Source organism: Xiphophorus maculatus, chromosome 20 (assembly GCF_002775205.1).
Source record: "Xiphophorus maculatus strain JP 163 A chromosome 20, X_maculatus-5.0-male, whole genome shotgun sequence".
Lineage (NCBI taxonomy): Eukaryota > Metazoa > Chordata > Actinopteri > Cyprinodontiformes > Poeciliidae > Xiphophorus > Xiphophorus maculatus.
In genome coordinates this window covers 20385950-20401323 of record NC_036462.1, presented here as the reverse complement: position 1 = coordinate 20401323, position 15374 = coordinate 20385950, and the positions used below count along the sequence as shown (strand labels likewise).

The following is a 15374-nucleotide window of genomic DNA, read 5'->3' as shown; positions in this document are numbered from 1 at the left end:
TATTCCATTGTTAAAAAATAAAAACAACTATGCTAAGGATTAAAAAAAAAAATAAAAAGTATAATTTTTTTAAAAAGCATTTTGGGTCTGCAGCCCTGTAGAATCATACAGAGGCAGCGTGAGTTAATGAGTGTTGGTCTGACACTAAAACCGTGTAAATGAGCAAAGAGCCTCAGGGACTGGATGCTACAAACATTGCAGACGACAAACAGGCTCTCTGAGCAGAAAGGAAGTCATTTCTGAGGGAAGAGCCACTGGTTGTTCCTAAAAGCTGTAGACAAAAACAGCCAAGTGTGAAAATTAATGTGAAGTATAAAACCATCTAAGCAGATGCAGTAGAGCTGGCTCTTAAAGTCACACTACAGTATGAATTATTTACCTCATTAATCATCTCAATAGACACTGGAGTTTTTGGCACTGGAAAATGTGGCAGTCAGTGCTTAGATTTGAATTAAACACAATCGTTTTTTCTCCAGTAGAGCGTGGTGCAAACATACAAACATCCAGAAAAGTCAGGGTAGAATATCTGGTTTCTGAAGGCACCAGAAAAACAAAAACAAAACCTCTTACTGTTCATAAAGAAATGGCCATGTAATCCTCCTTGGATGTTACCTCAGAAACTAACAGAGTTTCTTTTGTTTCAGAGACAAGTGAAAATAATACAAGGGCACAAAGACTAAACTATGTGTTTTAAACAATTTCAAACCAAACCGCTTTGCAAAAATATTAACTCTGTTTAAACTTACTTATAATGTGACCCATTACTATGGTGGCTTTTAATGATTTAATGATTGAGATTTTAAATTTAAAATACGAGATTTTAAATTGAGATTCTCAAATGATTGAGATTTTAAATCTCAATCATTAAATTGAGAGTAATGATATCACAGTGTGATACCTTGCACACAAAGCACAGTATCACACGGTGCTTTATGTGATACACCAACACAAAGCACAGTGCAATTGTGGATTGGAAGGAAAATGATTCATGTCTTTTTCTACAAAACAAAAATTGAAAAACGGAAACCATGCTTTTGGATTCAGGCCCCTTTCCTCTGACACTCTTAAATAAAATCCAGTTGCCTTCAGAAGTCAACTAATGAATAATCAGCATCCATCTGTGCGTAATTCAGTCTGAATAAATGCAGTTGTTCTGTGAACGCCTCAAATGTTTGTTAGACAGCACGAGTGAACAAACTTCATTCCATTCATCTTGCCAAGAGTAAAAAGAGGACGGCACATCTGCAGATCTTCCAAAAACATGGCCGTTCACCGAGACTGGAAGAATTGCTGAGATCCACAACTCAGGTTGGAGACAGCAGGGAAACTACTGGTCAAGCATGCAACAAACCTGTTCTTCACAAAGAAAGTTTGTTATAAACTTTCTTTCTGAAGAAAGTATAAGTATAATATAATAGGGTAGCAAAAAATTGACTGTTGAAATAAATTCACAGACAGTTTGCCATGGATAGAGGACACAATATGTGGAAGAAGATATCACTCTGAATACATCATCCCCACAGGGGAACATGGTAGTGGTGGCATCATGCTGTGGAGAAGATTTTTATTTTATTTTTTTCAAAGAAGCTTATCAGATTTTACCCCCCAAAAATATGGATCTAAATATAAACCACAAAACACGGCTAGAGTCTGTCAACTGAGGTGGAAGTTGACCCAACCAGAAACATACAACCGGAGCCACCATTAAATGGCCTCCACCAAAGCATTTTATGTGTCAAAATGGCCCAGTCAAAGTGAACATCATGTGTCCGTGATTTGGCCTCTTAAAATCCTAGTACATTGAAATTTGTAGTCGTATAGTAGCAGATAAAGATTACTGAAGGACTGCAGAAAATGTCAAACATTTTAAATTTAAACATGAAACAAAAACAGGAAGTTAAATTAAAAAAAAAGAAACACACCTGAACAACATTTCTGTTTTATACCTTTTTTATCGAGACACAACATACAGTAACATACTGTTATGATTCCACACAATCGTTTACCAAAGTGACAATGACAGATGATCACCACATTATAATCTTTGTTCCCTTTTTCCTCTTTCGGCTTGATTACACCACTGTGAGAGTTTCCAAATGTGCTTATTCCAGATACCACTCACAATGGGAGGGCAAAAACAGTCCACTGAACGGAAAACACACACTATTTGCTAATCTGTGGGGAATGCACATATGGATTTGATCCGAGACTTAAACTGCAGGCTACAGATATGTGTCACAGAGCTGTGATCGCAACTCGGGAATTTTATATGTTGGTTCAGAGGGATGAACGTTATAGTCATTAAAATACCCAGTGAAAAACAGGAGAGAAGAAGATTAAACATGTACAACATCAAGGAACATGAAAGACGTATCTGCGGTGAAATGAAACATTTAAAAAATTTCAGTCATTGCTACCATTTTGATCAACTGTGTATGTTTATATGTGGTATAAGCACATAAACTCAGACACATTCCGACATGGATTATTTTGTAAGGTTTTTCTGGCCATCCGGTGTGCAGCAGTGTGGGAGTCTCTCCTGTCAGGCTCCAGACAGGTGAAATGAGTTCATGCCTTAATGATGGTCAGTGCTGCTCGCTCTCCTTTAGCTGATCCAAGCTGTTTGGACGATGCGCTGGGTAGGACGCTCCATCACAAAACGCAATCGTCTGGAAACCGGCACCCACACCCTGAGAGGAAATTTACAAACACAAAAACTTCCATAAGAGAAGTTGCTTCCCAAGAATTGATTTATTTAATAAATAGAACTGGATTTTTTTTGACTAAACAAACTATTTTGCAAATGCACAACCATTTATGTGAGACCTGGTTTATGTGGTCAGAAATCAGTTTCGTGTCCATCTGATAGATAAGGAAACGTCCACTGAGGTCTCGGTTTGCTCCCGTTTTAATCAGATGTGCCTCATTAATTACATGTTGCCCAGAGGGAACTAGGATCCAATATGAATCTCAGAGTGTAGATATCTTTCCAAGAGGCTGAATTTCAGGCAGTTAAAGTGAAGAGACTGTTTGAGTCGTTGTTATCGTTAAGCAGATGATCTGATTCGGATGCATCTACTACCCAATTATTATTTAAGGCCCCTTCACACTGCATTGAGACAACCCTAGGGTCTCCACAGGCATTTTGCTAGAGCTAAGCGAATTTGAACAACCTTTATTTCAGGGTGAAGCCATTCATGATGCTTCTGAGCTTTTTTTCAACTAGCCTATATGTGCAATTTGGAAGTGAACGCACTTCTCCCCATCCTGTGGGAAGACCAGGCCGTTGTGTTTCAGTGGAGAAAGAAGGGGAAGCCGTTTTCCAACACTGTTTTAATTCTCTTTGCCACACACCATGGTTTCACCATGTGACTAAGGATATTACCGACACCTAGTGGCTAAAGCTGATAACAGTTATATCAGTACATCCTCCTTTTTTTTGAAAGTACAATAATCTATACATTAAGAATAAATAGTTCTTATTTAAAGTAGAAAATTAATCAACACTTCAACCACTGGTAAATATAGACAAACATAATATTTCCCCTTTTTTATATATATACACTGCTCAAAAAAATAAAGGGAACACTTAAACAACACAATATAACTCCAAGTAAATCAAACTTCTGTGAAATCAAACTGTCCACTTAGGAAGCAACACTGATTGACAATCAATTTCACCTGCTGTTGTGCAAATGGAACTTTGTACAGAACAAAGTATTCAGTGAGAATATTTCTTTCATTCAGATCTAGGATGTGTTATTTGAGTGTTCCCTTTATTTTTTTGAGCAGTGTATATATATATATATATATATATATATATATATATATATATATATATATATATATATATATATATATATATATATATATATATATATATATATATATATATATATATATATATTCCAAAAGAAAACATCACAAGTTCAGTGTTTGGGGTTTTTTAATCTGTCTTTCAGATCTTCTTAAAACAGGCTCACTAGAGAGCTCTACTTTGGTGTTTGAAGAAGATGGAGTGATAGATTTGGATGGAGAAACTGCTTTATTATTTTCTCCAGACGTGTCTTCTGCTCCATGAGTTTCTTTTAAGTTTTTGTGTTTTAAGCAAACTGCATCTGTTACGTCCCATGATTTGTCCTTCTTCGTTTCTTACTGTGAAAGATTGAGGTGCAACCTCTTGAAGAACAGCTTCAAGAGCTTTCCATCCACTCGGACTTTGTGAGCTCATACTCTAGTTTCTTCTGCCATGAGCCTTGTTGGGCTGGAGGTTGCGTATCGTCCACAATTTATTTATTTATTTTTGTTCAAAGAAATAGAAAATGAAAAATTGGGCCCCTGTCAATTACAAAATTAATCATATTGTGTTTTCGAAGATTGTTTTTAGCAGTAAAAATTTAATGTTCCCACTCCCAGTCCAAAAAGCAGACATCCATATTTGCCCTGAACCCTCCTGGATCTGCAGGAAATGGTTCGTTCCTGCTTGGAGCGCTTGACGGTGACGATGTTCAGCAGCAGACAGTAGAAAACAAGAAAGACTGTGGAAGTTACTATACTGCTAAGAAAGAATATAAAATCAGGTTCTCAAAAAATAAAATAAAATAAAAATAGACAGAGGGAGAGAGAGAGAAAAAGGTAAGAGTGTCAATTTGTAACCCAGATTTTCTCCGAGGCGGGTAGACTGTTTGAAATTATCAACCATTTAGCATAATTAGCTTAGCTATTTCACTAGCATTTAATGAATTAAGGAAAAGAAATACCAACATATTGATATATTTAACTTGTAGCTTGTACCTTTTACCACTTAACTACAGATGAGTCAGTCAGCAGCAGCTCTAGCCCACATCCCTCCTAAGTGAAATTACAGCTGCAGTATGTCACTTTTATATAAATATTTTTTTTCACATATTTGTTAAAACTGGTATTATGTTGTGACAATATGGTATGAGAGATAATCTGTGAAAAATCTATTTCTCCCAGTCAATCACAATCTCATGTGGCTGCTCATCCTCCCTCCCCCTCACTCTGTGCTATGCTATAGCTAGCATAAACTGTTGTGAATGCTCAGTCTAGTTAGCATAGCTACCAATGATGGCAGATGGACGATTTCCTGTAATGATATGTTGTTTTTCCACCACTAGCACATTTAGCAGTGAGTGAATGAGGGTGATTGACAGCACTAAGACCCTCCTCCTGGTTCTGATTGGTTGTTTTGGTTGGAATGTTGCATTACTTTAACCAGTAATAGTAGTTCAGGGAGGAGGTGAAGGAGATTGATTGTTTTCACAGATTATGTGTCTCATGACAAACTGTCACGACATGGTGACAGTTTTAACAAATATGGAGAAAACATATTTTATTAAAGTTATATACAGTGAACCCTCGATTTTCGCGGGGGTTGCGGTCCGAAAAGAACCCGTGAAGTAGATAAAGAAGTTTATTTTTTACAATTATTATACAGCATAATTAAATGCTCTACATTGAACCAAAGAACAAAACCTGTTTTCAGGCCCAAGCATTTTTTTAACAAATAGAACGCTTTGTTACAAATAACTACAGTAAAATAATCATTTTAGTCATCAATACGAAGTACAGTAGGACAAATTGTGACTCGTGTATTTCACTGTTCCTCCGACTGTGACGCTGCGGCCTGACTCAGCTCTCTAGTGGCTTTTTCTTCTGAAGCTTGTGGTGCAGGTGTGTTTTTTTCGAAAGAACATAGTTATCGGTGGTTGTTGTCGCTCTTTTTTTCTTCTGGGCAAAAACATTTACCAAAATTTGCTGTATTATGTATATTTAAATACCATAAAGTTATTGGCACACAGGTAGAGAAGAAGCGCGGAGACTGTTTAGCCAATCAGGACGCAGAACACAATGCACTGTGAAAAAAATACTGCACAAAAAAATCCGCGAAGTAGCGAGGCTGTGAAAGGTGAACCGCGTTATAGCGAGGGTTCACTGTAGTGCAGCGTGCATAAAATGCAACAATATAGCATTTTATTGAGAAGTCTGGATTGTTTTATGTGTATTTTACATGTTGCTTTTGACTGTTGTTTGTGGGGAGAGATATTTCAGTAATCTAAAACTAATTTTAAAAAATTTAAGCAACCTACTTGCATACTGTTTGTGGACTGTTGGATGTAAAATTCATGAGCAGTAAATATTGTGCCAGTATCAGTATTGAACCAAAGAAAGCAAGGCAGTTGTGAGCCTTTAAAATTGTGACACTTTTTATGGGTCAAATAGACTCAAAAAATTGTAACAGCAGCTGCGTGGGGGGCCAATCTAATTTTTTGTCAAGGGGCCCAAGATTCCTGGCGGCGCCGCTGGTTACGTTTGCTCTTCGTTCATAGGAGACGGTTTACTGTTTACTACGAGATGGAAGCTAAAACTCAAAAGCGCAGCGCCATCTTGTGGCCTGGCATGACAACTACAGCTGGCAGCAGGAAACTGACTCATGTAAACATACCATAAGGCTCTTTAGAAATTCAAAAGGTTTGTTTTGTAACATTTGTTTGAAGTTGTCTTAATTGAAGTCTTTTTGAAAACTATGTGCATTTAAAAAAAAAAAAAAAAGAAGAAGAAGAAGCTGCAACCCAAATTTAACCGAAGTGCTTTACTTGTTGCTATATTTACCAGACCACAAATGATGGTATTTTTCCACCAGACCATGACAGGCATGTTCTTTGTGCGCAGACCTTTTTTAGGTACATGGGAAATTGTTCTACTCTTTTGCAGCTGTAGCACAATGGAAACACTGCAGATCCAAAAATACGAAGCCGGAGCCAAGAGGATAACAACAGAGCTGTGGACTCAGGCCAGATCAGCGTGCCTAATAAATACTCTTCAATCAAGCTCTTGGTGGAAGTCTTAGTGACCGAGATAAAACCAGCAGGTCTCTGTGTTTTCCATAAACTGAGTTGCTGAATGGCTCTGGCAACAAATTAGGCTGAACAGATTTATAAATCCAGTGAGAAGAGAAAAAAAACAGGATACCAAACAAAGGCAGCAGGAGAAATATTTCCTCTATACATCAGTGCTTGTGACAAAAGTCACAGATTACAGCTGTGCTAACATAATCCTCACTATTTAGCTGTTCAATAAATAAAAAGCGTTTTGTATTAATCATGTGGTATAATCTAAGGGTTTGAAAAGCATTGTTGTAATAAAATTGAGTGATTTTCCTTCTTTGCTTCTCTCTTTTAGAAAGTGATAACCAGTCAATGCTGGATGCAAACTGTGCAGCAGAGGACTGACCTACCTTACAGCAGTGATGGCTGCAGGGCGACAGGGTGCTGAAGGTGCCACAATCGTGTTTCACCTCTGTGGACAAACTGAGCTGCTGCTGGGAGGAAAACGGAGGGTGGGCCGCTCGAAGAGCCACCGCAGCCACATTTGGGACCTTAAACAAAAAGAGACATCTGGTAAAGATGGAGAAGACGGTGATGAAGCACTGTGCAAAAATAAAACTGTGCGAAAGGATAACCTGCGACGTAGAGGTGAGTCGTGGTGAATGCAGAGAGGGCAGGGAGTTGTTGTAAAACAGCAGGCAGGGCTGGTGACGCCGATCCATTGGTGACGAGGAGTCGCTTGGTTGCACACCTGCACACTTCATGCTCCTTCCTAAACTATTGGTTGTGTTTTCCCTGCGCTGGTACTCTATCGGCGACTGGAGGGCTGCAGAGGACAGGAGGATGCGTCACATCAATCTGAATCACTGAATCCTAAATTAGGGGCAGACCGATTTATCGTGTCGATTTCCTTAATTTTGGGAGATCGGTGACCGGCCAATTTTTACATGTGAAGCTGATCTTATCCACTGATGTTATCAACATTTGGCAAAGGTCTAAAAATCAACCACTGCGCTTTTCTTTTCTCCCATGAGAGGATTGACTGACAAACCCACCCACCAGGTCATGTCTGCACGTTTACAGTTAACTATAGTCACCCCGTTGTTGCCAATTCAGCAACTTTCTTGATACATTGAGCAACATTTCAGACAAAAATATTATATTGGCCAAAATCGGAATCGGTAAGTTAGGCTTTTTAAAAGATCGGCCAGAAAACTGCAATCGGTGCACCCCTATCCTAAATCGATGCTATCGCAAAGCTGAGCTACCATTTAGGAAGTTCCTCTGAGTCTCCAGAATCTGGACCACATCATTGTACCAAGCTTGCTGTATTTCTGGAGACGAAGCATGCATGATGAAGCGGGTTACACTGCCGTCTGTCCCCCGGGAAGTCAGGACCAGACAGCACGGATCCTCTTGAGGAGGCCCTTCTACACCCAAGCAGCTGACCTACAAAACACAAAGCTGCTAAATTAAAGGGGAAGAAAATAAAACCTCCATGGATTCATTCAAATTAAACTCTTTCTTCACCTTGATGCTGTTTTTGAAGGTGTAGCCTGGCAAAGGGAAACCTTTTTTCTTCTCAATCGGCTCACTGAAGATGACCAGCAGCTCAAACAGGAAGACACGTCTCTCCCGCGCTCTGGACACGAGGTTGCCTTCCTGCTCACTGACAGAGAAAGTGTCCTGCTGAAGCAGCTTCCCCTGAGCTGTAATCTTGCCCTAAAGCAGCAGCACATCCCACACACAGTCAGTTTGTCATATGTTACTTTTTAAAATCCATCGAATATTATTGCAAAATGTAAAAGAAATACCTCAAAACCCTGTAGCCTTCCCACATTCATCATATCGTTACAGCGTTTTGGCACAAAACACGTCACCTCTACCGCTTTCTGATTTAAGACATGGAATAAAAATATTAATCAAAACATGAAATGAAGAAAAGGTATTTCTGCTGAGCAGAAACTGAGTCCAAACCTGAAGCTTCTCAACATCCCTTCCTGCTTTGCTATAATATTTCAGAAAGTCCTGAAAGAGACAGAGAAAGGAGTTCATGTTTAGATTTTGAAATCAAATTTTAAAGTTTTGTCATTGTATTTGAGGTCCAGGAAATATTTAACAGCATGAAGCAAAAACAAATAAAATTGTTATTATTTGGAAAAACTGTTTGTTGTTGAGAAGCTCGTTATGTGCCAGAAAAATTTGTTTTAAAATCAATTACTTGTTTTTTCATCAACACTAAAAAATGATGACTTATCTTCATCTTCTTAGTGAATTTCTCCACCAGCTCTCCTTTCAACTATACACAGTTTGCCACATGTTGAAACAGAACCCCACACCATAATGTTCTCACCAGTAAAAGTCACTGTTAGTGTGTTTTTGTTTTCTTTTTTGAGGAAATGCAACTTCATCAAACTCGGTGTGTGCAATGACAATGATTTTAGGTCTAGTTTGGTGTGTCCTCCAATTACATAAATAGATAAATGTATAATTTATTGTCCTCATTGGGAGAATTTGTCTTGGATAATGTGTGCTAAACAAAGTTGACACCATAATTATTTAATGGACTTTCCACAGATGTTCTGCAGCAACATGAGCTTCAACCTGCATTTCCTTCAGAAGAGGAGTCTTGTGCAGCAAGCAAAGATAGAAATGATTGAGGTTAAGTGGACAACTTCATGTTTTCATGAAAAAAATAAAACTAAATTCAGGTCTTTCAGACTCTCTCTTGCTCTTTGCTTACATCAATCAGGAGATGCACATTTTGTAATTTCTTGGTAATGAGAAACATTTTTATAGAAGACCTAAATACTGGCAAGTTTCTAAATACTGACAGGTTTCAGGAGGTATATTGGCTTTCCATGCCTTTTTAGTTCCTTACCCTTGATGTGGTCAAAACTTATTATCTGTGGTTTTCTGTTGTATTACACAAAACCTAATTCATGGACTAATTTGTAAAAAATAAAATCACATTTTCGATACTTTGACTTATTACTGACCTCTGGTGTGAAGTTCATGTTGTTACCTCCTTAGAAATGTATTTTCAATACTTATGTTTCCTCCTGTGTGCACGTCAAATAAAAACGAAAGGAGGAAGCAGTGTAAAACACACTACCACGCCATGTGAAAACTCATCACCTTTAGCAGCAGTTGATACTTCATGATCCTCTGGACGGGTTTGATCAGGAGGTCATTGAGCTGCAGCCTGTGACCCAGCTGCTGCCGTAGATCCTGTCGACACGTAAATCAGAGCAAAATGTTTGAGTGTGCTGTTAAATACACACTTTGTTGGATAACGCGGTTGTTTCAATCAGATAAACGTCGGTCTGGTGATAAATTGAATAGTTCTCTCATGTTATTCTCTCACCTCAAAGTAGGTCTCGATGTACTCTGAGACGATATGTTCCGACTTGGGTTTGTTTTGGCAGTAAACCACGTACATGTGAAGTCGCCGCTCCTGCAGATTTAACACAGTCAGAGCCTCAAACGTTTCCAAATATTGAGTTTATGTGAGCAATCGAAGGCGAGAATGAAGAGAGAGGAAGCTAAATTACTGAGCTACTCAGGGTCTTGGTTTCCTCTACGTTTAACTGTGTTCCTCACCAGTGATTTTTAATATCAGTCCAGGAAATGAGCTTCATTAAAAAGTTTCACTGGCTGACAAATAAATGTTTTATTAGCTGCAGCTTGCAAAGGGGAGCTAAGAAGAATGAGCTTCACGTGCAAATGTTTCTTGTTCTTTCCTCATTAGTTATCATTAACATTTTTGCTTCTGCAAGGTAAAAATAAAATAAAATAGTAATTAATTTAAGTTGACAGTGAAAACAAATGACCTGAAATCTCTCAGAGCAGATAAATTAGTTCCTTTTCACCCAGAGTCTGGTTTCTGTGGATGATCTGTAATGCTGATTGCAGGCTTTGAGGGCTCTGTAGCCAAACTACAGTGATTATAAGATCCCTTTATTCTGCAGCTGCAGCTGAATAAACCTGGAAAAAAAAACATGTGCAAGGCAGCTGTCTGAGATGACTGAACAAGCCTCCAACCTAATGGAAAATATGCAGGAAACACTTCTCATTCACACTTTTGTGTATTTTTTTAAGACTTACATGTTTGATAAAGAGCTGGGCCAGGCTGTCTGGATCATTGACACATTTTTCCAACTCTCCCAGGAAATAGCTGCAAAATACAGTCATGTTTTCAGGCAGGACGCACAGCGTTGAAGAAGACATGACACATTTTGAGTGATTGTTTAGATTCAAAGCCAGCAGGAGGGCCTCACTCCTTGTGCCAGTCGTAGATCTGGTGGATGTTTCCGAAGACAATCCTGTCCTTTCCTCTCATGTCCTCCGGGACGCCCTGGTTGGCCATCATGGTCATGTAGCCCTGAACAAACAAGCGTTTCAGTTCACAGACACGAATTTAAGAAGTGTTTATCAGATCAGCTCACTGCAGTGGATACTTTAGAAGGAGACAAACCTGAACTATGAGCCCAAGATCTTCAACGTATAGCCTCTCCGTCTCTATCAGCTCTGTCAGGACGTATCTGGGACAGAATTAGGAGACACACAGAAATACGACTGCTTAGTTTGCAAGACAAACTAAAAAAAAAAAACAACAAGAATTTACACTTGATGAATTGCTGAATTGCTCTAAATAATGAACTTATTATTTTTCCTCATTGGTTAAAAGTGTTGTGCAATGTCTATGTTTTCCTTATGTGAGAGTTAGTGTTGTTGCTATGGTTACAACATGTTTATAAAACAGGATCTTGCAGCTGGTTCACGTCATAAACTGAATTTTGAAAAAAATAAATTGGCAAATATAATCACGAGTAACTAATTAAGCTGGTGCTTAGACACAAATGCAATAATTCAAATAATAAATGTGTAAAATGCGCATAGTGAACACATTTGAACTATAAAAATGTTTGGCTGTGTAATTTGCCTAAATGTAAGGTGAACATAATATATATATATATATATATATATATATATATATATATATATATATATATATATATATATATATATATATATATATATATAATAAAAAAAACTTTTTATATGATATTTGAGTAGAACAGTTCAATTTAGGTTTTTGTTTTCAAGATAAAAAAATAATAAAATGTAGTTTATTTTTCTTCAAATAATTCATTGTTGAATGAGGAGCTGCAAATCAAAAACCAGATTCTGCTTCTTTAGCTGTTCTGAAAAATACGTTTCTACTTTCTTTCTGTGTGAATCATCGTGCAACATGGAGATGTTTACCGCTGAACATCATCAATGCTGGAAAAACTGATGTCTAACTTGTGCCGCCCCCAAGTGGGATGCTGCCCTGGGTGATGAGCCTTTTCACCCAATTAAAACAAAACTACAAAACATCATAATCTGATGGATTAAAATAATACAGTTTCTAAGATCAACTTTGTTTGAATTAGCTTTATTTGTCTAACGTATTGGTTCTGAATGTTACTGACTTGCAGCCATTTAAATTAATATTTATCAGCATTTATGTTACAAAAATATGGTCTGGAAATAGGAACATATTTGTTCCTATTTTTCTTCTAGCTATGCTGCATGAATCGTGAGAAAAACAAAGATCCTGAAGAGATATTTTGACCCTGCAGTGAGTTTGTCCTTTTTCACTTTAGGTTTAGGAACTGAAGCACAAATAAACTGCTTCACTTTCTTCTATGTTTTTTGAAGTTTACTCTCCATTTTAAGAATTAAGTAAACCAAAAACTTTCATTTAAATCAATCAATCAATCAAATTTTATTTGTATAGCACATTTCAGCAGCAAGGCATTTCAAAGTGCTTTACATCATTTCAAACACAGAAACACAATGCAACATAGAATCAACAATCAAAACACGACATTAAGTCAAGTTCCATCAATAAATTTGTAATTGATTATGTTTCAAATACAATCCTAAACAGGTGGGTTTTTAGTCGAGATTTAAAGGAAGTCAGTGTTTCAGCTGTTTTACAGTTTTCTGGAAGTTTGCTCCAAATTTGTGGTACATAGATGCTGAAAGCTGCTTCTCCTCATTTGGTTCTGGTTGTGGGGATGCAGAGCAGACCAGAACCGGAAGACCTGAGAGGTCTGGAAGGTTGATACAATAAAAGCAGATCTTTAATGTATTGTGGTGCTAAGCCATTCAGTGATTTGTAAACTAACTACAGTATTTTAAAGTCTATTCTTTGAGCTACAGCCAGTGGAGGGACTTTAAAACTGGTGTTATGTGCTCTATCTTCCTGGTTTTAGTGAGAACGTGAGCAGCAGCATTCTGGATCAGCTGCAGCTGTTTGATTGATTTATTGGACAGACCTGTGAAGACGCTGTTGCAATAATCAATACGACTGAAGATGAACGCATGAATTAGTTTCTCTAGATCTGGCTGAGACATTAGTCCTTTAATCCTGGAAATGTTCTTCAGGTGATAGAAGGCCGACTTTGTAACTGTCTTTATGTGGCTCTGGAGGTTCAGGTCAGAGTCCATCACTACTCCCAGGTTTCAGGCCTGATCGCTGGTTTTTAGTTGTAATAACTGAAGCTGTGCATTGATTCTAGATCGAACCTTGGGGTACCCCACATGTGACCTTTGACCTCTTTGATGAGGTACCCCACATGTGACCTTTGACTTCTTTGATGAGAAGTTTCCAATTGAAACAAAGAGATCCCTGTTCTTTATGTAAGATTCAAACCAAATGTCTAAATAACTCACTTCATCATCGACTAAATAACCTTTTTCCCTTTGGCCTTCAAATAGACACTGAAGGAAAAATTAAAACATATATTTTACATCAAACTGTAACATCAGCTTAGACACAGAACGAGTTCAGGACTCACAGGCTCTTCTCCAAGGCGAGTTTTTTCTCCTCCTCGCTGTCGACTGCAGCACATGAAGGACATGGCGAGTCTTCAGCCACACAGCTCTCCTCCGCTTGCAGAGTGTTGATCTCAGATATTTGACTCTGAAACGCGACAGCAAGATGAAACAGATTTTAAGAAACATTAAATAAACAATGCTAGGAGGTTGTCTGACTCTGTGAGGTGGTGAACGTTTTGTTCTTGGAGTTTAATCTAAAGCAGGGGTCCCCAAACTTTCTCCTGTGAGGGCCACATAACTTGTCCCTTCTCTGATGGGGGGCCGGGGTCAGTTTGTAACAGAAAAAGTGTGACGATTGTAAGAGTGCTAAACATAAAAATGTATTGTTTTTCAGAAAGCACAATCAAATAACCTTTTCTGGATTCTTTAGAGAACAAAAGTCAGGAAATAACACTATTTATGAAATAAATAATAACCAAATAACACTGGGTTCTCCACATAAAAAAAGGGTTAGGGTCAATTATATGCATGTATGAAATAGTTACTAACTAGTAGTTAATAATAAATAAAGTTCATTACTAAGGAACATTTATTTTATTGCAAAAGTCCAACTTATCAAATAAAAATGCACATATATGAAAATACTCTGGTATTGTTCAGGGGGCCGGACCAAATGTGGAGGCGGGCCGCATCTGGCCCGCGGGCCGTAGTTTGGGGACCACTGATCTAAATCATCTTGTGTGTTTTCAGTATTATTGAATTCAAAGCTTAAAGCAAATGTAATAATTTGTTGGTACAAATTGTTAATCAAACCTCTTGACAGTTTTGAACCAGAAAACTGTTTGCAGCTTGGAGAAACGTCAGTAGGAGTACCATAATATGCATCAAAGTCAACATAATACACAATAAATAGCACATTAAAAGAGGTAATTACTTCAACTGGAATGATAAATAAATATTTTATCACATTTTTATGCTAAAGTGGTGGTATTATGTAGCTTCCAGGTACATCCTGAATTTTTATAGCACAATCAGGTAACTATGTTATCTTCAGTTACTATAAAAATGCTTTATATATCAAACATGACTTAAAAGAAATTTGTACTTTTCAATTTAAAACCTTGAAAGTGGGCCTCTGTCTCTTTAAGGACCTCCTACTCTTTCCAAAGCTCTGCCTTCAGCACATCATCACAACAATGCCGTTCTTAAAAATGTTAATCTGAGATTATCACCTTCTTCATACAAAGCAGTTTGTATGATGAGCTCAGCAGATGCTCACTTCCACCAGGTGTTTGCTCATTGTTGCTGCCACTAGTCTGGAGGAGCTGAGTGGGGAAGGAATGCTGTGCGAGGTCGGCTGGCGACTCCAGCTCCAAGGGGGAGCTTTGTGGAAATATGCGGCGCTTTTTCAGACCAAATGTTTAGGCGCCCATGAATGGTTGCCACGGGAGATTCAAAGATTTCTCAATCATGCATGTAAGAATCAAGGCAACACTCCAGGTATGTTTTTGATGAGGGAATAACATTATTTTATGATATAAAGCCAAAAAAAATAGATTTTACATAAAATTATGTGAAATTCTCTTAAAAAAATTATTAGTATTGGAAGAAAAGTTAATATAAAATGTGGAATATACGTATTTCCAGACAACCTCACAGGGTACCAGAGTCCCTTAATAGAATAGAAATAAC

General features: G+C 37.8%; 1 protein-coding gene across 1 annotated transcript in view; it reads right to left on the bottom strand.

Annotated features, from left to right (window-relative positions):
• Positions 1-1932: 1932 nt before the first annotated feature.
• arhgef25 (Rho guanine nucleotide exchange factor 25) overlaps positions 1933-15374 on the bottom strand; it is a 29750-nt gene continuing 16308 nt past the window's right edge. Inside the window, exons 4-16 of the mRNA XM_023353516.1 lie at positions 13703-13827; positions 11329-11395; positions 11132-11235; positions 10959-11028; positions 10219-10308; positions 9990-10082; positions 8829-8879; positions 8666-8743; positions 8382-8573; positions 8120-8300; positions 7487-7677; positions 7262-7402; positions 1933-2690 (exon numbers count right to left, since the gene is read on the bottom strand). Of these exons, the coding sequence (XP_023209284.1) occupies positions 2586-2690; positions 7262-7402; positions 7487-7677; positions 8120-8300; positions 8382-8573; positions 8666-8743; positions 8829-8879; positions 9990-10082; positions 10219-10308; positions 10959-11028; positions 11132-11235; positions 11329-11395; positions 13703-13827 (1488 nt within the window). The 3' untranslated portion in view covers positions 1933-2585. The remainder of the gene's footprint in view (positions 2691-7261; positions 7403-7486; positions 7678-8119; positions 8301-8381; positions 8574-8665; positions 8744-8828; positions 8880-9989; positions 10083-10218; positions 10309-10958; positions 11029-11131; positions 11236-11328; positions 11396-13702; positions 13828-15374) is intronic.